This window comes from Carassius gibelio, chromosome B10 (genome assembly GCF_023724105.1).
Source record: "Carassius gibelio isolate Cgi1373 ecotype wild population from Czech Republic chromosome B10, carGib1.2-hapl.c, whole genome shotgun sequence".
Lineage (NCBI taxonomy): Eukaryota > Metazoa > Chordata > Actinopteri > Cypriniformes > Cyprinidae > Carassius > Carassius gibelio.
The window spans coordinates 20,333,245-20,360,004 of NC_068405.1; the positions used below are offsets into that span (position 1 = coordinate 20,333,245).

Consider the following 26,760-nt stretch of genomic DNA (forward strand, 5'->3'; position numbering starts at 1 on the left):
AAGTTGGTATATTAATATTATATCAGTTAAATTGCAGTATTAAACTGTACATTTAAGGTAAAACTGTTAAGCCCAAATATGGTGTTGCTGTATTTTTTATGGTATAAAACCGCTAAACCTAAAACAGTGTTACCGTATTTTTTACGGTATAATTCTAGCAACCACAGCTGGCAGTTTTTTACTGTATATTTTACGGATTATTTTTTGGATGTTGCATGTTATTCTCAGTTCTGTCTGATTGTGATTTCGAGCAGCTTTTGTTAAGAACCAAAAATAAATTTGTAAATTTCAAACGAGCATAAATATTGCCTAGACCTCTGATAGAAATAAGGAAAAATACAAATATAATGCATTATAACTGCTTTAGGTAATTCATAGATATAACAACAGATCAAACTGATTTGTCAAGATGATTTTATACACACTTACCAATGATGTAAAATCTGGTGCCTTCGCTGAGCTGTAGAAGTGAGCCAGTTTTTACACAATAATATATTCCTAATTCATCCACAGTTACATTATTAATAAATAAATAAATCCAAGTTAGCAATTAATATTTGCCTTTTAATCTATCATCATAAAAATATGCTGTAGAATATGCCATGAAAGTTCGCAGTATCAGCAGCGGAGAGTCTGTCAGTTTCTGGAAAACCCAATTAAATGTCATGAATGCCGAGCCAGATAACGGACAAAATATTGACTTGTTCACGAGTCATGAACCATTTCTGTCGAACACATCCGATTCGAGAACCGAGGAGCTGATAATGCTGCGCATGTGTGATTCAGCGTGAAGCAGAATGACACACAGAGCATCTGAAACAAACTGGTTCTTTTGGTGATTGATTCTGAACTGATTCTGTGCTAGTGTTATGAGCACGGGTAAATCGAAGGCTTGAATGAAGGGCAATCATCGCCAATGACGTCATTATGTCAAGCGCAAAAGAACAGGTGAACCGTTTTTTTCAACCGGTTTATTGAATCGAACTGTCCGAAAGTGATACGAAAACCGATGTAACTGTTTTTTGTCCCTTGAACGATTCAATCTTTTGTTCGTTATCTGGCTCGGCTCTGTGTTCATCTTCAGTTCTCTCTTCACAGCAGTTCTGTCAGTGTACTGTTTGAGTAAATGAATTACTTTGGGATATTGGTTTGTTTGAACTCAGAGGGAGTGTCAGCCACATTAAAAAAGTTAACAGCTTAAGTCATTTGTGGATTAATGGTTATTGGAGACGCAAACCGTTTTAAACGATTCAGTTTGATTTGGTTGAACTGGTTCAAGAAGATCCGGTTACATCGAATAATTTGTTCGCAAACCGGATATCATACACTGTAGTGAACGCGCTCACAACAGACCCGGAAGAGAAGGCAATGCTGAATTAAGTCGTAGTTTTTGCTATTTTTGGACCAAAATGTATTTTCGATGCTTCAAAAAATTCTAACTGACCCTCTGATGTCACATGGACTACTTTGATGATGTTTTTCTTACCTTTCTGGACATGCACAGTATACCGTGAACACAGTTTCAATGGAGGGACTGAGAGCTCTCGGACTAAATCTAAAATATCTTAAACTGTGTTCTGTAGATGAACGGGTGGTTATTAATGACATTATTTTGATTTTTGGGTGAACTAACCCTTTAAATACAAATAACCAAAAGACTCACAGTACACAGCATTACATAAGTTTATATGTTGTCAAATACAGTAGGCCTGTTTATTGACATTGTAATATATATTGAAATAAACCCTTAAAACATTAACTTACAATTCGGATTTGGATCACACATAAACAAATCTAGAGCAAATAAATAAGCATTTATATTTATCTTACAATATAAACAAGCAACCAGTCCAGTCATATATTCTCATATAAAACAGTTAATTGAGATTATAGTAGTTCATATCATTTATTTTCCTTCAAAAACATAAAAAAAAATCTTAATTTTACATTATTATTTACATTATTATAAAAGCCCCAAGTCAAAGAATGAAGCCACTCAAAATAAACATACAGAATTAAGATTGACAGATTTTATCTACAAGACTTAATTATCAAAACAAAAGCAAATAAATTCATGCTGAAAACATTTCAAATTTTGTATTACATACATGTTTAGATAACAAATATCAGCTAACAATATTATATGAATTAATTAGTGCAATATTCATACCACTATTAGACAATATGACATAATCTTGATTATATTTATCTAGGTTTTGTCTTTGGCTTTTGAAAAGGAACAAAAGTGTTGTTGTTCGGGTGAAACTCCACTTCAGAAAACTACAAAACAAAAGATAATTGAGCTTATAATGTTCATGTAGAAATATTAGATTCACTAAACACATTCAGATCTGAATATGAGTTTCACACCTGTTCATCATTTGTGCTGTAAAGATACTCCAGTTCTTCATCTTGATATTGTTGGTGTCTTTTTTTAAACGCTTGGAGTTTTATCTGGAATAGACCTTAAACAGCACCAACATTTACGATTAAACACTGTACAACTGATCACTAAACTAATGTAGAAATACGTATTTAAAAGAAAGATATTATATTACACTTGTAGAGACCTGAAATCTCACCTATTATTGCCAAAAACATCACAATGATTGGTATGAAGCACAAAACTATGAGAGATTGCTGTGTATTCTGATATTGCAAGTTATTTCTCAGTTCTGTTTGATTTTGTTCTCGAGCAGCTTCTTCTGAACAGAAAATACAAGAGTTTAGTGTTTGGAAATACCAACCATGCATTTATATTTCCTAGACCTCTGTCAGAAATAAAGGTTCAAATACAAATTAAATGCAATATGTAGATGATAATTACTTTTAGATCATTAATATGTATAACAACAGATCAAACTGATTTGTCAAGATCATTTTAAACACACTTACCATTGATATATAGTCTGGTGCCATCGCTGATCTGTAGAGTTGTAGCAGGTTTTGCACAATAATATATTCCTAATTCATGAATAGTTATATTAATAATAAATAAACGGCTCAAATTAAGTGATGAATATTTGTCTTTCAGTCTTTGGTCTTGTAGATAAGATAATGTCGATTCTGATGAGAAAGTTCGCAGTATCAGCAGCGGAGAGTCTGTCAGTTTCTGGAAAACCCAATAAATGTCTTTTACATCAATCAGACAGTCTAAAATCACATTTTCCCCTAAATTCACCGGTTTATCAATTAACCTCTGTGTAGTTTGACACACCAGCAGACCTGGGAAGATTAAACACATGGTAAAACATAACTCTCAACCTTGAAAATTATTCATGTGAAGATCACACAGAAATGACACTCAGTTACTTACAGAAGAGTAAAAGTTGAGCCGTCCTCATTCTGTCTTTGTTTTGCCCATATACAGTAAGATTGTAAACTTAACTATGAGTCAGAGAGGAAGTGCTACCATAGTGAGAAAAAAATGAGAAGGAAACCTTCATATAACCTTGAAAAGAGGATGTAGATGCTGAATTTGCACTGACCGGAAAAAGCATTTATGAAGGTCAAAGTGCATGAGAAAAAGTGTTTATTTTGGTTAAGTAAATTCAGCTACCAATGAGTTTTATTTGCAAATAATTCAATTGCTATTTTGGTTCCTAAAATAAATGTAATTTTGAAGCTGTTTTTTTTTTTTTTTTTTTTTAACAAAACATCTGACCAAACTTGTCAGCCATATGTCTGGATGTTTTCTGACAGCACCAGCATGTGGTTTTTCTGACCTAGTTTCACATTACCAAGTGTGAGTTTTTATACATCTACATGTATGTTCTGTACCGTAGTCTTTGTAGCCACCATTGCTTTTTCATACTCTAAAACATGTATACTGAAAACAACCCAAATAGTAGAGAACATTTTAGCAAAGTTATTTTACAGTTTTGAAGCATTCTTTCAGTAACAGAGTGTTCATTAATAGTTGTCTCAGTGAGAGGTTCATCTAAGTTTTTTTTTTATATACCTTTCAAATTCCTCCAATGTCGTACTGGAGAAGGATCTTGATTAATCCCTCCTATGCTCTCAGGGAAGGTTATTAATTGAGTGGTTTGATGAATGAACACTTGCCTCTGAATTATGGGTCTTCTGCAGCAGTAGAAGGCTTGCAGATTTACAACGCTCTCCCTGGTGATGAGGGGTTTAACTTCTCAGTCTGAAAAGCTAAAACAAGAGGAGGGTTTGGTAGAGTGTTGTTGTCTGTCCTCCCTTTAATGTGTCTGTCAGAAGACCGCTGGCTAACTATTCAGAAAGAAAGCTCATTTCAATCTAAATCTGAGGCTTAAGTCTCATTGGACGCTCAACGAACCATCACCAGTTTTGCCCCTGACATTTTTCGAGTCTTGGAAATAAATGAATGAATGGATTGTTTTAAAGATTTAAGCCCTTCGTGAATAATGCAATGACCTCTGTGTGTTCTAAAGATGCTTCGGAATATCTTGTAGGGACACGTGGACATTTCGTTTTTAGACATTTTCTTTCTGTCTGACCTAAATTTAGTTGCTTAACTTGAGTGCCTTGTAACTGAGGCCGTGATGAATTAATAATCATGACAAGAGAACTTTGTCCTCGATCTTCAGAACTCAAAATAGTCGAATTGATAGTGGAGTGAAACATTGTCGTTTTTGTGGTTGGCTCCAGTACAAGAAACCCAACCAGCCTGGAAACTCTTGCGCTTGTTTTTCAAGCTGTCAGATGCTTTAAGATGCGGCTTCTGCCTGGTCCAAAATATGAACATTCTGTAAAATCGGCATCTGCAGCAAACTGTAATCAGGTCATGGCAATAAGTCCTGTCCTCCTTCGCTGCTCCTTTTCAAGAAACCTTCATGAATAATCAGAGGGGGGAAAAAACAGGCCACTGTTGCTCTTTGAAGTTTTCCATGCAACTAAAAATAATCCCATAATGCATTATAATGAAAAACTATTTGTTGGTTCCATCACTGCAGATGTAGTCATAAAGCTTCAGCAGTACACAAACCAAAATCCAGCCGCCTTGGAGAGAAACTGAGGACATTGAAAGTGTAAGAGGTTATTTGCTTTTTGATTGACATGTAAGGTCAGGGTTAGCCATCAGATGATCACATATAAGTTATGAATTTGGACACACATCCCACAGTTTTTTGCTAACTTGTACATTTTTGCTATTTCAGTCCAATAACAGCTGTTGAATAGCAAGTGTTCCATTGTGAAATCTTAGTCAATTTAGACACCGAATAACCTTACTTTAGTCATCCATAAAAGTTATCTTCATCGCTGGGACGAAAAACATACATTTCCATTGTACAGTAAATAATTTAGTGATTTCTGAAGCACAAACAAAGCAGCTTTCTGTCAGTCAAAGTGGTTAATTAGCTTAACCAACTTGAACCCTGAGGCAAAAATGTTCCTCAAATAATCAGATTAAAGAATACAATAAAAAAGTTTTTTTTGTTGTTGTTGTTTTTGTTTTTTTTGAAAAATTGACAAGGAATGGTAAATGTTACTACACCACCTTTACTCTCTTTAATTTGAGCAGCAGATGTGACATATTAAACATGTGAATTTATCTGGTGGGTTTGTTTACTTTTTTATCTAAAACAAATATCTGTCCACCACTTTTCACATTTTACTAACAGAAACCTAAAAAGAAAAACTCATTATATACTGTACTATCCTGTACTATCGTGTTATTCCTAAGGGTTTTTTTTTTCTTATTTTTTTTCTGTGGAATATTCAAGATTTAATTTTAACCTAAGTTTTCTTTTCTATATCTGATCCATTTCTAACTGTTGATCACGTGACATTGCGAAAATGGCTTTGCCGCCAAAAAAAGAAGAAAAAAAATCAGTCTAACTAGATTATGAGTTAATAGCATAGGCTACCTCTTCATTTTCATTTTATTCTTTACACAGTAACTTACTATCATTAGTCTTAAGATTCAGAATGCAAAGAAATATTGACTACATTTATGGTGTTTTTATACTGTTTAGAACTCAAATTTAAATTTTCGGGAGGAGAAGGTTATTTTAATTGCCATATTAGTCGCCTTAAACTATCGATATGAGTATGACCAGCCAAATTAATTAGACTACTCTTTTTTTTTTTTTTTTTTGAGTCCATTCGTCTCTTTATGTATCAACTTTTAGACTAAAATGTTTAATTAGGCTAGGCTACTATGGTAGCAGTAGGATAGTAGATTAGATGTAGTCGATATAGTAGATTAATATCAGTCATTAATTCACAATGTCATTAAATTTAGCTTCACGATTTCGTTTACTTAGGCTATTAATTTAAATATGCTTTGATTACTGCTCTGCTAAGTGTTTGTCAATGTCTTTTGATAAATTTTTGGTTATTATAAAGTTTTCTTATTATAAAGTAGTCATTTACTTGCAGGTGCAGTAAAGAGTGCTCATCTATCTACACGTGTCCCGTACGGAAATCTGCAAAGGAAAGTGTTCTCCTTTAACTGCAGAGGTCTCCCCATCCCCTCACACACCTTTACCAGCCCGTGGTTCCTTCCTTCACAGAGCAAGAGGCGGAGGAGAGGACGGAGATCGTAGATACGCATCCTAGTTAAAGTCAAAGAGAACTTCTCCTCGGAGGAAACGGGCGTTTGTGAAGGAGCTTCGTGACGTTTGGAGATGCTTTTGATGGTCTCAGCCGGTGATATAGCTCCGTTCATGATCAGAACAAAACCGAGAGACTATTTCAATGACTGAATGTGCTCGTTTTGAGGAGCAAAGGAGACGTTTCTGTAGGATTCTCAGTCCGGAGACGTGATGTCTGCCAGCGCGCGTGCCCTGCTCTTAGGTAAGTTTCCTCCTCTTGCTTGAGAGTGATGTTTTTGCAGCTCTTGTCAAATGTGATCAGTTGTAGAGATTAAGTAGAGTTGTAGACTCTTTAGTAGTTGATTTGGCCGGCGATAGCGTTAGTTTCTACTAATGTGAGTTTTAGATCACAATTAGCAACAATAAGCAATCAGATTATGGCAAGCCGTTTTAACATTTTTAACGAACTAATATCTATTTTTATGGACTACTTAATTTAATTATTCCAATATCTAATTTTTTTTTTATCATTTACTAATGTGCATTTTTAGTGATTTGAATCATTTTGATTATTCAGTAATAGTATTTCTTTCTATCCTGGTAACAATTGCATATTATTGCCATTTAATGTTATGGGGGTTTGTGGTTAAGATGTGAACTGTTCTCTTCTGATTATATTTCAGTTGTTACTGATTTCTTTTTAAGTTTTGCAAGGTACATCTAATTGTTTACTTACTTACCATGTGTAATGAAGTAGTCAGGATAACTATTTTAACTAGCTTAATCTTATTAGGTAAGACTTCAATCTTCCTTTGTGTGCTGTATTATTCAGCATCCGCATATGCATAAATTTATTAATGTCCATGAATTAAGTAATGCTTTTATGTGTTTGTGTCTGCAAGTGGTCTTAGATGTCTGCTTTTCAGCCTTTTCATAAACTCTCTGCGTTGCAATATATTAAAAGATACAGTACTGAAAGGGAACTCATTTAAGCTTGATTTTTTTTCTCCATATTTCTGCAGTAGAGATGCAGATATTTAGTGTTTGATCCTGACCACACGGAGTGAATTACACTTTTTTTGGTTTGGATCAGCATTAAAATGTTTCTGCATATATTTCAGATTGCACTTTTTATGTTAAGCCAGGTCCCTTCTATCATTTTATGACAAAATATGAAAAAAAAACAAAAAAAAAAACTACTGTTTAAGCTAGGGCTGCACGTTTTCAAGTTTTTCATTAACCGTTAACCGAGGCCTTTAGCGGTTAATACTCGGTTAACCATAGTGTGCCATAGTAACTATAACCATAGTAATTTCCGGACATTGGGCAAAAAAAAAAAGAAATGTCCGACAAAATTTAATCTCTCCGGTCAAATTGTCCTATTAAAACTGCCTAATAATGCTGCCCATTAACACAATCTGAATTTGAGAATAAGCCTAAAATGTATAACGAGCAGACTCCGCGGCCGCCTCGCTAAGGCTATGACTATGACTGTTTGACAGGTACAATATTTGAAAATCGATAATTATTTATTTATTTTAATTACATTTATATCTGAATTTATGTCAACCTACAGACTTTCAAATATCAAAATGTCTTGAATTAATATGTATTTGTGTACAAAATGACATATAAACATATTTTCCTATTATAATTTGCCTGGAAACGCTTCCAACAAGGCGTCGGTTCTATTTCTAGCATGCACGCGTCGAGCCGCGCCTGAGCCGCGCGTCTCACGCAGGCAGTCTGCAAGTCTAACCTGTTAACATGGGAGCCGAATTAAAAACAGACACGCCACGCAGCTGAGATGCTTTCGCCACGCATCCAGTGTGTCCTAATGATGACCGGGTGTTGGCTGTTGAGATTACAACAACGAGGTTTTACTTTAAGTATATCTAAGCACTGTATTGCAATACTTGCATTTTGCCCTGTCACTCTCAATTTTAAAGTGCTCCAACGCTGTACTTTTTTTTGCCCGCTTCATATTAGAAAAATGACTTCTTCTTGTGGACATTACAAATGTCTGGGAGCGCTCTGGCGGTCTCTGGTGGTGCAAAAATGTATTACAACTAAATTCAATGCATGCCATTGACGTCACTTAACCGAGCAAAATGTTTCACTCGGTTACGCAATTTTTAACGGTTAATCGGTTAACCGGTTAACCATGGACACCCCTAGTTTAAGCCCAAAACCTGTTTAAATGTCAAAAGTCTTTTAATGTGCCTGTCAGCGCCACTATGTTTGGTTAAAGTAAAATAAGCAAAGAAATGAATGATAGGATGTGAAATGTTGCTATTATCATGTCAGGGTATCTTACGTTTTCCTTTCAGTCCTCTGTAAAATTATTTGTCTTGCACACCTTAGCAAACACAGAGCAATCAAATCATTTGATGAATGTCTAATACTATTGTGGCAACTGTTTAGAATAGATTTTTTTGCAGTGACTAAATATTGAATCTTAAATAACTGTGACTCACCAACCTTAATTGGCACATTTTACCTCCTGGCCTATTTTACTTGTCATCATCCTAGATATAACTAGATTTTCATGTCCTTAAGGAAATGGCAGTTATTAGTTGCATGTCAGCAAAGTAATAGTGGTAAAGTTTTAGGAAAGCTTAGGTTGTAGGCTTCGTTTCTGTGTAAATGAAATGTCGCATCAGCCCTAAACTTTTCTGTTGTTATGACATTTATGTGTGTCTTATTTCCAGCTGTGGGAGAATCAATACATGAGCTTGAAGTTGTGTGTAAAGTATTTTACTGGTAATGTGATATACTTTACACTGATTCTAGATGATCAGTGAGAAAAAATATAAGGTGAGACTTATATCCAATTTTATCCATTGGGAATCGATTGTGAAAGCTGTTGAGAGGTGTTTGGACCAGAGTTGTTGAAAATGAAAAGGGCTTGATGATATTAGGCAAAAAAAAAAAACAGTTCAGAGGTAGATCAAGTTATTGTATTTTTATGAGAAATTGCATTTACACTGTAAATTGCATGCATAAACAGAACTCCATGTGCTTTAAACCACAACCTGTGTGCATACTTTCAATGAAGTGTTGTGACTAGACAATAAGCGACACAGAGAGATGCCAGGCACTCAGAGTACTCAGACTCACACACATACAAGAGCAAACGCCACTGCAATTATCATGATGAGCGCTTTCATTAGTTGCATTAAAACAACTGTGCTAGACAAGCCGTACAAACAACTCAACATATCACAACACCATCATCCACACCCCGCAGATACGCCAACACAACACACGAGAAGCTATCTGACTGCCTGTCTGTCTATCTAATGGCATTACGTTTTCATTCGGTTTGGGCTTTCTTCTGGAAATAATTGATCATTGTCTAATTGTAAAGAACATCTTATTCCCTGTAGCAGCAATTATCACTCCTGCAGTCCTAAATAGTTGTTTTGTCTGTTTGATTGTTTCTTTCCTCCCTGTTGCTCTAGTGGAAATACGCTCGTGAAGATACAGCAATGGCAAATTGATGCCATGCCAAAACTACAGTAGTTGCTCTTTAGATTATATTCTATAAGGGGAGAGATTTTATATTATATTATCAAAACTACAGTAGTTGCTCTTTAGATTATATTCTTTAAGGGAAGATATTTTATATTATATTATCCAGTTTTAAGGTTTGTGCAACAAAATATTAGAGGTATACAAATTAGACATGCACATCATATTGGGACCATGTCAATTATGTGCCGTTTTCTTTCTTTTTTTTTTTTTTTATAAATTTGCATTGTTTGATGTTGTGTATGCTCATTTCCAATGTATTTGTATTTACATTTAGTCATTTTGGTCCTTTATCCAATGCGACGTACAAATAAGACAATAAAAGCAATCAAAACTAACAAAAGAGCAGCAATATATAAGTGCAAATGAAAAAAAAGAGAACTTTTAGATGTTAAAATTTATATGAATATTGCCATTATGTAGTGATGACTTAAATCAATATATATATATATATATATATATATATATATATATATATATATATATATATATATATATATATATAAATAACTCTAATAATATAACAACATTTGTTAAATGTTATTATTGGTCATTCACAAAATGTAGCCTATATCCATTTTTTATCACACACACACACACACAGAAACAAAAAACAATTGTTAACATTTAAATTGATTGGTTTTAAAATTTTATTTTTATATATTTTTTTTGTTTGTTGACAAAATAGTATAAAATATTAACATCAGCCTGTTACATACAATAATTATTGCCTCATCAGTATCAGCATCAGTATATTAATATTGGTGCTTCCCTAATAAAAAAAAAGCCTTTTGCATTGCTTAAAATCCATATTTGTTGCAGCATCTCAAATAAAGGGTGCATTATGAAGCAGATCTTAGATCATTCTATTTTTAGACGGATCTCTAGGGGCAGCAAAGTATCTGTCAAGAATAAAGATGACATGGGCATCTAGAACCAGAGGTCAGGAAGTGACATCCTGCTGTGAGCTGCCTCCGCCCCCCACACGCGCTTGCTCATTCTTGCTCTTTCGTTCTCTCTCTGCCCTGTGAATGTTGCTGTCAAACAGACTTTAATAACAAAAGCTGCGTCTAGCATTCTGAAATATGGAGTTCCTTACTTGACCTCAGTGTCTCTAACCCTACCCTTGATGAGACCATGTCCCATTCACCGCCAGCATCTGCCTTTTCTTAAACAAAAACATGGCATCATTTGTGTGCTGTAAAAAAAATAAAAGTAAAAAAAGTCTCCATGTCATAGTAAATGTTTTCTTCCTAATATTTCATGGCAAAATAACATGAATATTTAATAGTTTGTTTATAATTTATGAATTTATGCTTGCTAAATGGATGTTCCCGCATTACTTTTTCAGATTCCATAAATACTATATAGTGCCTTCCTTAATGAATCCATTTGTACAAAGAAACTCGATACACTTCCCACAGGAATGTGAACCCTACCAAAGCGCCGCCATCAAAAAGCTGGGAGTGACTAGCCTGTGTGAGCGTGTTTTTGGACGGCTCTGGTAATTTAGTAACTTCAGTCAGGAACTGTAGTCTGTTTTATTCAGCACCTAACTCTAATTTAGTTCCTGATGAGCCCGGCTTCACATGGACCATGTCAGCTATGTGTGTGTGTGTGTGTGTGTGTGTGTGTGTGTGGGTGTCCCCACAGGGCCCCAGCGCTGTCTTTAATTAGTAGAGCACATCACAGCAGGGCCGGTCCTCACTGAGAGTTGTGTCATTCCGTTCAGAGAAATCACAGTGACATCCTTTCTCCCACCACACGCACAGCACCAGCCGCATACCTCCTCTATACACACACACACACACAGTTTAACATGCACAGACTCGTACACATGCTGGTATCAATCACACCGCTGTACATGTGCACAACACTTCCAGAAAACAGTCCAGCAGTGTTGCTACTGTATATGTGTGAGTGTGTGATGGACCGTTTTGATGGATGTTATGAAAGTGTGACATTGTACCTTGTCTTATTTACCGTATGACATTTTATCCTTGAAGAACAACATGTGAATGATAGAAGATAAAGTCATCAAAAAAAAAAAAAAAAAAAAAAGCTTTTAGCATTGATAATAATAAGAAATGTTTCTCAAGCACCCAGAGTAATGATGCTGAAAATAGGAATAAATGGTATATTATAAATGGAAAATAGTTACTTTATTTTTTTTACACAGTATTACTGTTTTTATCGCATTTTTTTAATCAAATAAATGCAGCTTTCTTAAAAAAAATATAATTATATTTGTGTGTGTGTGTGTGTGTGTGTGTTGATAGACAGACAGAAAGAGAGACAGATAGCTAGCTAACTAGATAGATAGATAGATAGATAGATAGCATAGAGAGATCTTGTAAAGGATGTTTTACCGCCCCTCTGCCTGTCCCTGTGCTTTTAGTGCATGTTGGTCATCATTGCTTTGAAGCGTCTCATGGCACAGGCCACTCTGACCTACAAATCTCACAGCACTCTGAGACACGAGTGAAGAAAGTGGCCAGCAGATTGCAGAGGAGTGTTTCAGGCCCAGAGCTGGAATGATCTCCTTTACTCCTGGTTTTCCTGAGACACCGTGAAATGGTTTAGATTTACTGTAATCCAAACCACATGCTCTCACCTCACGCTTTCATTGTGGAAAAACCAAAGAATTTCTTTCAAAAATATTTGGGGGAGGTTTGCATTTCAGCGTTAACTCTGGATTTATAGGCGGCACGATGGGATGATGTTACCTGAGGAGCTGGCAGTGATTTGCAGGGTGTTTTTTGAGAAAACACTTCTGATACTCTTTTAAGTTGATATGTATCTCTTTTTTTTTTTTTTACTTTTAACCACCCTGAAGATTAATTTGTCCATTTGGATATTTCTATAAGAGTCGTGTTTCTTTAAAAACGGGGGAGGAAAAACAAAGACTAGTATGGAATATTATTTCTCTGAGCTTTTAGTGCCAAGAATGAAAACTGCAATCACATCCCTCCTCCAGGATTACAAACGATTCACTCTACACATTTATTAACTCTGCTGTCCGGTAAAACGTGTTGTCCCTTTCATAAATGAGCAAAACCTTTTAATATGAGAAGCCAGGCAAACAAAAAGAGATGTATATGTTAAAAAGTATTTATTAATCTTGTGCATTACTTACTTGCAATCTAGTGTTTATGAATAACATCTGATGTCAGTTAACACGTTTTTTTTTTTTTTAATTGCAGTGATGTAAAGTGTGAGTAGAAGTCGCTGGAGAGTAGAAAAGCATAAATATGAAGCTTCATGATTTTTTTTTTTTTTTTAAAGCACTTTTAATAATTTTCTTCCATGGATGAACTTTTGGTTATGCATTTCTGACGCATAACATTATAGTTGGCACACATGCTGGAAGAAGCTAATGAGGTTTTCGCTTTCTCTCCCTATTTCTTTTTCTTTTCTTTTTTCTTTTTTGCTGCAGAACATATGGCACCAGCACTTCTGTTTTTTTACAAGTCATTAGACATAACTTCTTAATGAAATTGAGCTGTTCCACTGCACTGCACGTGTGTATATTTTTTTGCTCTAATTGCTCCTGTTGCATCAATGCATTCTGCTCACCTACAGAAACAAGAGCAGCAGCAGTTTTTGCCATCTCACATCGCTCATTCCTTCACGGCTAATACCCCCAGAAGGAACACCCACAGATTGCATTTGGCAACTTTCTGATTATGGTGCGGGATTCAAGATGTATTTAATTTTAGGCATCCCTTGAATATAATACAGCACAGAAAGCCCTGGGAAAATCCTAGTTCATTTGATATATTGTTTTTGGGCTTTTGCCACTCTTTAATGATATATAACATGCGACTGAAGGGAAACTTTAGTGTATAGACAGATGGAATAGGTTTAGAATGTGGCGCAGATGAAATCAAAACCATTGCTGCATCCCATTTGGCGTCCTGAATAGTATGCAAGATTAGAATGAGTGCATCTTAAATCACTGCATGCTAAGAGATTAGGGCTGGGTGAATAAAATAAAATGTTTAACACCCAATGAATATGTTTGATTTTTTCTCAAATTCAGTTTTATTTTTTACCAAATTCAGTTTTTCATAAATTTTCTGGTTTCCATCTTAATGGTGTCATTAAATATTAATAATCAAAACCATCTCTAAATAATATAATATATGTATTTCTGGAATAACATAAATAAATTATTTATATATATACACATACATACATACTATATATATATATATATATATATATATATATATATATAGTATGTGTGTGTGTGTATATATATATATATATATATGTATATATATATATACACACATACAAACACATACTATATATTATATATATATAATATATAGTATGTAAAACCTAATTTATTTAGGTTTTTCCTGAAATGCTCTGTTGTGTATTAAAAATTTTCTGCAAAATAAATTCTGGTCAATCATTTTTCAGGTAAATATTCCTTTAAAAATTAAGATGTAAAATACTTTTATTAGCAGTAGTAGTACTATCATTATTACATTAAGTAATATTTCTGTTATGGTCTCTTCAAGTTAAACCAAACTTTTATTTTGACGGGTTATGTTTCTGTTTGTATACATGACGACAGTTTAACTCAAACTGTAAAATCCTGATGAAGCGACTCTCAGAGCAGTTCCAAAGATTATGTTCATTTGTTCATACACTTGTATTGAGACCGCAGAAGCTGAAAACACTGCATGCATTCATGCAGAAAATAAAACAACAAATCTAGATTATTCAGTCAGACACACAGAACATGCAGGATTCATATTTAAATGGCAATCTTTTGCATATAATATTCACACACTCTTATACATATTTATTTATATTATGATTTAAGTGTACTGGCCTACTTTGATTTATCCAACCAAAATTTGGCAAATGCCATGACATTCCACATAAAACAGTATATTCTGCGATTCCTTCCACATTTTCCACATCACAGAAACCACAGGGCTCAAATAACCATATCTATATATGAGCAATAGTATTCTAAAAAAACAAAACCGGTTGAATTCACACAGTTTCCACTTCTAAACTGCAGTATTAGCATGTAAGTGGACCGCTGAAGGGCCTGCCTGAAATAACCTGAGTCTCCTGTCAGTAAAATTGGGTTCAGCCGTCCCAGCCCTTAGGAGCTGACACCTTCCTCCTATTGTTCGTTAAATACTGAGGGCTTTGTGTGTGTGATGTGTATGAAAAGCTGTATTTTAAAGGACTGTCTGGTGTTATTTGCGGTACGGAGGAGGACGAGTCAATACAGGTGCTGCTGCGGCTGCGTGTCGGGCTGCTGTTTCCTGCTGCATCTATTCTGAGCAGCTTTACCTTGGTGTTCATGCGGTGTGACAGCTTAACTGCAGTGCGTGTCCCTGCTGGAACAGACGAAAGGCGAAGGTCTTGCTTAGATGCCCGGTCTTCCTCAGCGTGAGACCAAATCTGGCATTTAAAAAGAGGCATGCCATTTACTGCGTCCAGCAGCAGAGGAAAAACAAGATCCTGGGAGAAATCTGGCATGGGATAAAGGTTATGTTGATAATGCCATTTTTGTTAGATTTTATTATTTATAGACTCCTTTTTGAATTTCTAATAGAAATACATCAAGTTTTTCTGGCCCTGAGGAATAAGTGATTTTTCACTTGAAAAAAGGAGACAGAGAGAAATCTGTCATCATTTACTCACTTTCATGTTGTTCCAAACCTGTAGGATGTTAATTCCTCTGGAGAGAAAAAAATAGAAGTTTAGTAATATGTTGATGTCCTCTAAAAACACCACTCAAGTAATTGTAAGTAAATGTAGTCATTGTGTGTCATATGATAGCTTTCATACCTGTAATAGTAATTATAGTAATTATTAACTAAAACGAAAACATTTTTGTTCCTTAAAATAAATGTTAATTAACAGTTGTTAAACTGAAATAAAATAAAATTTATGAAAAACAAATTTTTTATTTCAGTTTCCAAAGAGAATGACATCAAATAATAAAGCTGAAAATATAAAAATAAAAACTAGTTAAACTTTAAATAAAAACTATTCCTACTAGTATTGCACTGATACTAAAATAAAAGAAAGAAATTATAGCTGTTTTACTGATAATCATTCTAAACCCTCATTCACGTTTTTATTCACATTTATGAATATTCAAATCCTGCGAATGAAAAAAATGTGCTATGGCAAAGGGTGGAATTATTATTTATTATTGTTTTTTGTTTTTTTTATTTCCTCACACAAATCTGTTGTGTGATTTGAAATACTGCACACACATATTAGTTTTATGGCATTTTATGGTGCATTTTTTTCTTGATACCCTCTGGTAAGTATTCAGTTTCATTGTATGCAAAAGACGAGCTGGAACATACAGTATGAACCTACTGCCAAACATCTCCTTTTATATTCAGCAAAAAAGAACGACATGAGAGTGAGCAAATAATGACTAATGCTTTAATCACTGGAAAACATCATAGCTGAAGTCTTTCCTGAAGTCACAATAAAGAGAAATCCATCGAAGCGAGCAGGGAGGTATGGAATAACAAGGGTCTTCCATCGGCTGAACGTCTCTCGATTAAACAAACATTACTCATGTCAACAGCGTATGTCTCTTTCTCTCTCTCCATTGACCTCTCCTGTGTACTGCTCCGGTGACGTTGACTAATGCTGAAACCAGGGCAGAGTTTCCACTGCCTCCCCTTAATGAGCTAATTAAGTCTGTGGCTTGCGGTTTTAAAGTAGCTGTTGGTAGGCAAAGGAAATCTCAACAAACATGCCGACTTTAGGTTTGCATGAAAGCATCTCTGACATTACATGGGCGGCACAGGAGAGAGAGATTTATGTAAAAGATTTATTAAGACTCTACTACTGAATGGCTAATAAATCATCTTTGCCATCACAAGAATAAATATATATATTTTAATATATTTAAATAGAAAACAGTTATTTTAAATGTTTTACTAACAGCTAGCTTAAGCCCAAACAGTCTTTTACGTTAGAATAAGTACTCTAAGGATTTTCCAAAAATGCGTAGTTATTTTTTTATTTGCTTCAGGAAATAAAAAAAATGACTTGGAAACCTCAACTAGGAGACACGCAATTCCAGGTCTATTAAAACTTGTTTTCAACGTACTGTGGCTTCTTTTTCTTTATTTGGGACTACGCCAATTTGCGCTGCGCTTGGTATATTGCGTCGGTCGATATGTAAATGAGATGTTGTGTCTTTGTTCATTAATTTGCATGTTGTTAGTAAATCACCTGCAGAAATTTCCGTGCCCATTGGCGCAGTCTTGCTGAACAGTCCCTGTTTAGTAAAATCGACCCTTAGTGTTTTTACAGTATTTTAAATCAAATAAATGCAGCCTTGGTATGCATAAGAGACTCTTTTAAAAATTACAGACCTTAAGAGTTTTTAACCATAGTACAAGTGGACAGACTTTATGCAAGTAGTCAAAAGCACAGTGGTGTAAGACTTGAATGAGTGAAAGAACTGCATTAGCACATCTTAGCATTTATCTGTCTATTACACAGATTATTAATGATGATTGTTTTAAAGTAGTGTGTCAGCGCTGCGTCTGCAGAAAGACCTAAACAGTAACTCTAAAAATAAAAAAACGGTTGAGCTGTGTCTTCAGGGAAAGTTTGAGTCTTCTCCTCATTAACGTGGCAGGATTTACATGACACAGGAGATTTTGAGCAAGTTTGACGGCGTGGTCCGATCTCGTCTGACTCATGTGAGATGAGTGATGCATGAGGGGTCTGTTGATAATGAGTCTGCATTATTTGATGTCATGGATCAGCATTAGAAAGATCCGAGATGACCTTGCGTTATGCAAACATGGGACACCTCACTCTTCATAAGGGGAATGACTTTATAGATTCTATGTGCATGGTCGAGTACGTGAGCGGAAAGCTTGCTGGAGGGAGTGACTGTGTGTGTGTGACTGCTCATCCCGTGCTGTGAATGTGTGAGAGACAGATGTCAAGGTTAGCTGACATGAAGGCACAGTGCATTCTGCCGTCAGTGTGCGATCTTCTCCTCACCCTTATGCTGTTCCAAACGTGCAACTATTGAAGTAATGCTGATATTTTGAACAATTTCAATAACCAGTTTTGGTTCCCATTGGCTTCCATAGTATTTTTTGTTCATACAGTGGAAAAAAATAGGAAACGAAATTGTCTAGTTACAAACATTCTTTAAAATATCTTCTTTTGTGTTCCAGAAGTTAAAGAGGTTTGGAACTGCATACTGTAAGTGTGATGACAGAATTGTAATTTTTGGTGGACTATCTCTTTAAGAAACATGCTGAAATTCAAATAAACATTCTAAAAATTAGATTGACACCATGTATTATGTTGTAGTTCCTAATAAAGTTAATGGCTGACTGGTGAGCAACTCAAGTTATAAATATTATATACTAAACAAAGCAAATTTTTTTCATATTTGCTGCTTGCCAAGTGTTAATTTTGGACCTCAGGTGCGTATTATGCAGTGTACTTTCCAACAACAGTTTACTACACAACATCATCATACTACATGTTTAATTCAGCAAGTTGCATCTAATTAATCTCAGTTATAGCTATAATTATTCTGCATTTTAAATCTGTTTTTTTTTTTTTTTTTTTGCTTTTAGCAGTCTGATCTAATAATGAGTCCAAAAGTTGCATAATACTTCTGATTTATTCATCATATTTTGAATGGAAGTTCACGTTAAGTCAGTGCCTCGTGAGATATAATATAATATTGTGTAATATGTTTTTTTTTTTAGCTACAATAACATCTGAATAACAGAATAACAAAAAATTACTCCAGTGTACATATTGCGTACTGCAGAAGTAGTAAGAGTAGTTTTGTAGGACTGAACAGGCAGAGCGAAGTGAGTCTTGCCTTTTTTGGAGTGAGAATATTTGATTGCCTTTCATTATCTGCCAAAGTGTTTGGCAGGCTTGTCTTTTTCTCTTCCACTTTCTTTCACCCTCCTGTCGGCCTACCTGGCTTCCTGCCTTTCTGCGGCACTCTGGCTCAGCTGGAGAGCTTCGTCTCAGAGGACATCACATCGGACCCCTCCCCTTGCTCTGTTATATTACAGCATGTCATGTTCCCCATTTAAATGTCAATTGGACTAAAGATGCCATCAGTGCAGCATGATCGTGTCCTCTGTCCATGACACTTTTATGAGAGGTAGAGCGAGACTGTAATCACAGGACACACATCCACTCTTACTGTTCTGTGTGAGCTATCTATCTATCTATCTGTCTGTCTGTCTGTCTGTCTGTCTGTCAGTCAATAACTAAAGCAAAAATTACGATTTGATGAGAACTGTGTACACACAACAAAATTATTATAACTTTAACTACAATTAAAATGAAGAAAAATTCAAAATATGAACTAAAATTATAATAGTATCTCAAAAATAACACACACACACACATATATATTTCTCAGACACACACACACTTACTTTAAGTTACTAGTTGTAAAATCACAAGTAAAGTTATAGCAAGCATGAGCCTGTGTATCAATTCACCTGAAGTCAGCAGCTTTCATAATTAATGATGCTTTTTTATGTTTGTTTGTTTGTTTTACCTCTCATGTGCTCAGAGAGAGATGTGCTTGCTCAAGTCAATTAATGCTGCAAGGGTCCTCACAAAATCAATGCAGAACTGCTGCGCTGATTTAATTATTTCCTGTCTCACGCATGGGAGAGAGAGAGAGAGACCGCTCAGGAAGTGAACCAGAAAAAAGACACACTCAGCCTGACCCTGAATTTTCCTCAATTTTAGCAGCAATATCTTCTTTATGATTGGATTTTTGCTCAACCACAGTTGAATGCTATATTTCTGTGTTTGGTTACAGATAGGAAGTGTGCTAGAACACTAAAGCCACATGCTTTTGTATAAATTGGGTTTTGAGACACATAATCAATAATACATCAATTCTAATTGCTGAAGGTCATTTATTGAGCTCATTTCCATAGTAACAGGATTTAAGTACATCCCTAAAGCTTCTGACTAATTTTAACTTGACGATTGTGTAGAATCGATCAATTAGTGGACTATAGCATGATGCAATCGATTCAAAATGAATCAAGAAAATATCTTTATAAATATTGACTCAATTCTCTTGAGTTTACTGAATCAGCACTCTTTTTGCGTCAGTGCTCAAATTTTATTATATTTTTTTCCATGATGAAATTGCCCTATAAAAGTTTAATGTAAAACTATTACATTTGTAGATGAATCAGACAATCTCTAACCATCTTTCTTGACTCATTATTTGACAAGACTGCCCAAAACAATTTTAAGACAACAGTTAATTAATAATAGTTTAAGAGTATAAATAAATAACAATATGATAACTGGACACCTCATGCGATTAAGTTATGAGGTCATGTGACATGTTGTGATTTTGTGAGAACCATGCAAGTTTAAGTTATCATTCACTTAAAAACATCCCTTCAGTCATTTTCTCCAAAAGCTGCTTGGACATCAAACAGTTTTTACACCTCAAATTGAAATATGCAAATGTGAAAATGAGAGGTAAAGGCTATGGTAGATGCCATCTTAATTACCCAGCATCCCAGTGGTGAACAAGAGACACACAGTCTGGAGATGATGACGTTGGCCAGGTGTTTGCATGCTATGAAGCTTTCCTGTTGCTAATACTCTGTGGTTAAGGTATTTCAGCTTTTTAAATGTGTTTTATGTGCATTTAAGCAGCAGTTTTTCGGTCTCTTTTCTGGTGGGTTTAGGTTTGTTGTGATGGCTCTGTAATGAGCTCACACTATTGTGCCTGCTCATAATAACTCCCAGAATGTTCATATCTTTCCACAGTCTCCGGTGGATATCAGCGCAGGCCTTTGAAGTTTTCTCGCACTATTTTGAGTTCACTCATGTGATTCATTTAGTTTCAGTTTTGGGTTCCTCTGTTTTTTTTCCCACTCCTGAACTGATGAAAATAGGAGAGGCGTCGGAGCTCCAATTAACTCCGAAGCTCATTAGGAAAGGAAACAGAATGGAGTGGCACCTACAGTAATGGTACTGAGGGTGAACACAGAGGAGCAGATTTGTTTGCCTTTTTAAGTTCTCCACTCTTTTCCCAGAGTTCCACAGCGTTTATTAGGAGGTGGTTAGAGAAGTATTTCATATTATTTCACAATGAGCTTCCATTATCCTCCTATTAGTCCCATAAAATGATTTATGCTGCAGCTGCTGTGTTAGTTTTATCGCAGACTTTCCTTGGGCATTTTTTGGTTTCCAAATGAATATTTAACAAAAAGTAGCTTTTCACCTCAATTAATTTTTTTTTTTTTTTTTTTACATTGATAACCGAGAATCTGTTTTCTTTCTCTCTTTTTTTTCAAATGACTTGTTCACTATATTCCCATTCTGTCAATTTTATTAACTTAAAAATCTTTCCTCAGTAATGGCTATCACATGCTGCTCAAAGCCACTTGGATGCCTAATCTGGTTAAAATGTTTTTATGCAAAACATTTGAACATGCAAATACACAAAAGAGAATTAGAAGATTTAGGACAAGCTTTTCAATGAGAAATAACTCAAACAAAACCGTAGTTGGGCTACTTGTTCATGAGGTGTTACTATTCTAGTTTTTATTAATATTTTTGATGTTTTTATTTTTATATATTCAGTTTTAATTTTACTTAAAGTTTTAGTAATGCTGTTGGTTTTTTGGTTTGTTGTTGGTTTTGATCCTTTTTTTATATCTCTATATTGTTTTCATTCTGTTTTATTATTGAAATAGTTTTTTTTTTATTAATAAGTTTCATTTTGTATTTTTTTATTTTGGTTAAAGTATTTTTTTTCTTTTTATTGTTTTTACATTTTACAATTACATTTAACTTCAACTGTAATAACCGTGGTTCACAATGTTCTTTTTCATACGTTCTTCAAAACATCTCCCTTTGTCTGAAAGAGAGTGGCATTTAATTCATTGTGGAATAGAAGAGGAATATCATTCCTGCAGTTTTTGATTTCATATATTGTCTCTTGTGTAATGACAGCAAAAGCCAAGACCATTTAGAGAGAAACTGTAGAAATGAGCTCTTTCAGTGCCAGTCTTCGTTTCTTGAAAGCACAAGGCCGTCTGAGTAACTCTCCATCTTTGGATGTTCCTCACACATTTCCTTTGTGATATTAATGAGATGCCACAACAGAATTAATCACAGTCGTTGTGGCTCTCCACTGTGAAAAGCTCTTCATTAGAATACAGCTCCTTTATGCTGCTGTAATTCAGTGCCTTTCTTTCACAATTCTGCTTGACGATATAATTCAAGCGTTTGTCGTCCACAGACAAACGTTGGTTGTAATATTGGTGAAGTAAATCCACACTATGCAAAAGAAGGGTTAGCAAACTTTTGGGCATCAACAACAGTACCATGCATACACATTGTTGTGTATGTTTGTTTGTGCTTGCCTTTAAAATCAACACGTACTGCGCACATACCTAACATGTACAACGCACACACATGACATCACACTTGCACTTTGAAACCTGTTTTCAAAAATTTGCGTTTTCAGTCCCCAAAACCCATTGTCGTGTAAACAAACAGGTAAAATGCATAAAAAGTTTCCAGTTTTTGCCCGAAAACGCCCCCTGAGCATATAGTTAGGAAGTAGTTGGAAGTATCACTTCTGTTAGTTACTTTTAGTTCCACCGCTGAATGTTAGTGTGCAGAGAAAGTGAGAAAGAGTCGAGATGGCCTCGGTGGAGCTCAGTATGAATCCTGTAAGCCCATGATCTGTGGCCAGTGGTGTTGGCAGTGTAAATGGTTGGCGCTCAAGGCCTCTGTGAGCCCAGACATGGCACATTTACTCAAAGGGGACTGAAGGGATCAGCTGAACATGTTTCTGACGTTTGTACAAACGTGTTCCACAGCCTGAGCCTCAGAAGTCACATATGTTCATAGACACACAGGCCAGCACACATCACATGTGCCAGTTTTTGGTGCCATGCTTCTGGACCATCAGAGGGAGGAACTGTTTGTAATGGCTATAAAACCAGAGCAGATGAAAACAGGTTGTTGTGTGTATCTTGTGGGCACTGGCTGGAAAAAGTAATCATTGGATTGTAAATAGGCTTCTCATTACTAACATGATTTGATCAAGCTTGATAGCTGGAACGAATAATGACGCTGATGGGATGTTTGCTTGAAAATACTGATTTTCTAAAGCAAGATATGAAGCTCATTAGTAAAGCGTTGGGAATTAATATGTCCATTAGATATCATGAAGTTGACATGAAGTTTTAGTATTGTGGCGAATGCAAAGCATTAGCTCTTATAGATGAAGTTTGGCATTTATGGTTCCAAGAAGAACCTTCAGCATTCATGGAATCTTTTCATTGCACAAAAGTTTCTTTAGGTAATTAAAATATTCTTTACAATAAGAAAAAAAAAATGGTTCACTGAAAGGTTGGTTGGGAAACACAGAATTGTTCTTCTATGACATCACTGCAGAACCCCCTTTTGGAACCTTTATTTTGAAGAGAGTGAGTTTGTCTGGCCAGAGCACTGCAGCTCCCTCAGAGATGGCCAATGACGAGAAGTTTATTAAACACATTGCACAGGCTGTTAATAACAAAAGAGAGACACACCGTAGAGGCCGTAGGGAGCTAGAAACAGCTATTCCACCAGTGTGTGTGTGTGTGTGTGTGTGTGTGTGTGAGAGAGAGAGAGAGAGAGAGAGAAAGAGAGGGCATTCTTTACACACAGCTTGAGGTGTTTCCCATCTGCCACATGGTAATTCTGACAGCTTTCTCAGTAACAGAGATGGATGAACTAGTTACATTTACAGTTTTCCATCACAATGATTCTAGATAGCCAACATCATTCTTTCCTCATCTGATGTTTTATCTCACCCCATATTTTGTCTAGGCTCAAAACATACTTTACAGAACAAACAAACATTGATAATCAAAAATTTGTATTGAAGTTTCTTCAGCAAATCAGCAGATTAGAATGATTTATGAAGGATCATGTGACACTGAAAATGATGTTAAAAATTACACTTCGGGTATTTTTTCTATAATTTTAACTTGAAAGTACATATATTGTCTTTACCATTAATTATAAGATTGTTCAGTACACCATTCTTTCATATTTATTATTTTTGCACTAAAAGTAGCAGCTTACAGCAAGACGGAAACTCTATCTCCCCCTTGAGTACTGAGGTTTGCTACCGCCACAGTAATGCACAAGAGCACGTTAGCTATGTAACTAACACCACACACTTGCATAGAATATGTTTCTGCCATTAGTTTATTCTGTGGTCTCACTTTCTGCTCCAGTTTAAGATGGGAAGAAATACTTTTTTGTGTCTCTCCTTTTCCCTCCCTCACTCTCAGTTTCTTATTGATTCCAATATTATTCTTCACCATTCATGCACAGCTTGACCGCTCATAATTCCTTTATCGATTAATTCATTTACTCATTCGTAGTCGTGAATTGAAACCTGTCATACTGGAAAAACTCCTCTTTCCTTCAGTATAGAAAGTGTTTGTCCACATTGAGTTTCACGTTTTTCTAAACTCAATATTCCATTACAATCGTGGCTCATAATATCCTGCTTTAATTGGTTTCAGTTGTCTATTTGTGAGTAAAGTAATTGGAGTCTACTGCGTCTCAGACTGGAGACCACCTCTGATCAGTTTGGAAACTGGATCAATTTCCATATCCATCAAAACCGGTTCCCTCTCGGATTAGCTGCCAGCGCCGTCGCCGCGACTGATCTATACGCGCCTCGTTGGCGGGCAGAGGCAGATTACGCTCAGGTTTGAGACTCCTAACTCACACAGGCGTTGGAGTCTTTCCGCCCACCTGACAGACACGGAATGCCCTGGGCTCTGAATGATGATCACAGTTAACATGAAAAGCTGTGACTATCAATCGCTCTGGCCTGATTAAAATACTACGTGATGAACCGTATTTACCGGCCAGAGGTACTTTTTATAGGAAGCAATGCTTGGTTCTACACGCGGGTGTGAAGATGAGGTCAGCAGCGCTCTGTCGCATTCCTCATAGATCTCCCGAGGGCTCGCTGTCATTCTGCGATGAACGCACACTCGTGTTGTGAAAGAATAGTAGTGGAAAGCATCTTTGGTGGCAAACTGTGATTTGTCTTTGGTAAAGAGAGAGATATGGAGAAAAAAATTAAGAGCATCTGTGCTTGAGTTACAGTGCTTCTCAGCGGCTTGGTGGTAAAACATAAATCTGAGAGCAGTCTGAGTCATAAACCTGGTGGGATATGAAACCCCAGCGTAGTGCATGATGGGATAGTTTACTGGGCGCTGTAAATGTGCCTCAGATCACCAAATATCCCAATTACTATCTCTTAAATACTTGGCTAGTTTATATTATTCTTTTCGTAAGCCATGGTTCCACACCAATTTCTAAAAATACCACAATCCAACAAGAAATCTTGACTAATGTACTGCTGACATAAGAAATAATAGTCAGAAAAATCACATTTTATAAAATTATACAGTTCATTGAAACCATAAAAAATAAAAATAAAACAGCAAATGTTTTTAGTTGAGTATCATAATATCCAAGGTTTTTATGCCTCTCATAATATGAAATATCAATCTTATACTTGAGGAGGGAAAAAGTTCTGGTGGCTTGTAATATTAATCATTGAGATTTTTGTACTGAAAAAAAGATTTATTGAAAATTTAAATTAAAACATATGCATAAAATAAAATAAAGTACATATAAATATCTGTTGTCTGTTACAGTTGGGGTGTATGCTAACGTAGGAATAAAGCGCTCGAGGAGGATCTTGATCAAATGAGGAGTTTACTGTACACTGAAGGAAAATAACAGACAATATACAACACATTAACATCAATACCTTAACTTACAAATAACAGCATTACATCACAATAATCACGGACGAGGAAGAACTGAACAGACAGCGTATTTGAGAACACAGGAGGTAATGAGGGAACTGGGGACAGGTGGGGATCAATCAATTAACTACACAAGAACAGGAAAAAGACCAAGTAAGGAAACTGAAAGTTCATAAACGTAACATTGTCACTGTATCTCCAAATAATATGGCTCTCAATGATATGGAATAATGCATTGCAATACAATGACAATTAAACGATGAACAAATAAACATTCCTCAAACACCTGATTACATTTGATACATTGAATTAAAAATAATTCACCCAAGAAAATGACGTAAGCATGGTCAAGTATACTTAAGTTGGTTGCTTTAGTGCACTTAAGTGTATATAGTAAATATATATTTACTATATATTTTTTTTAATTCAGTAATGATTTCACAGCAGGAAGGTCTGATAGGAGACATTTTGAATTATACTAAAAGCTCTTTTACTTGCTCAAAAGGTACGAACTGTCAATTAAAAGACAGAAGGCATGTAGCAGATTGTGTACAAAATGTTTTTTGTTGATAATTTTGAGGCCTGAGAAATATGTGAATCAAATATGATACAGTAGGCTTTTTAGGGTTAACCTTGGTCAGTCAGCAGCATTGCCAGAAATTCTGGCTGAAAATCTCATGCTCGTCGAGCCTGGTTTATGCTAAATAAACCAGCATGAAGTTCTGAGCAGAGATTTCCTCAGCGTTTCGCCTGCAATGCAGCATTCCCGTGAAGTATTTTGTTTCGTCACGTCTTTATGGAAGAAAAGACATTCAGCTTTGACAGTCTATGGCTCGCTGAACATCTCT

General features: G+C 35.5%; 2 protein-coding genes across 2 annotated transcripts in view; one reads left to right on the forward strand and one right to left on the reverse strand.

Moving 5' to 3' along the window:
- Positions 1-1,701: 1,701 nt before the first annotated feature.
- LOC127965820 (uncharacterized) lies at positions 1,702-3,394 on the reverse strand. Its single transcript, XM_052566506.1, has 5 exons — positions 3,317-3,394; positions 2,896-3,225; positions 2,583-2,705; positions 2,371-2,465; positions 1,702-2,280 (listed from the first exon to the last, which is right to left on the reverse strand). The coding sequence occupies exons 1-5, from the start codon at positions 3,342-3,344 to the stop codon at positions 2,206-2,208; spliced, it is 651 nt and encodes a 216-aa protein (XP_052422466.1). The 5' UTR covers positions 3,345-3,394; the 3' UTR covers positions 1,702-2,205.
- Positions 3,395-6,362: 2,968 nt separating this feature from the next.
- Positions 6,363-26,760, forward strand: part of LOC127965852 (CXADR-like membrane protein) — a 54,047-nt gene continuing 33,649 nt past the window's right edge. The window contains exon 1 of the mRNA XM_052566542.1: positions 6,363-6,786. Coding sequence (XP_052422502.1) covers positions 6,756-6,786 — 31 coding nt within the window. The 5' untranslated portion in view covers positions 6,363-6,755. The remainder of the gene's footprint in view (positions 6,787-26,760) is intronic.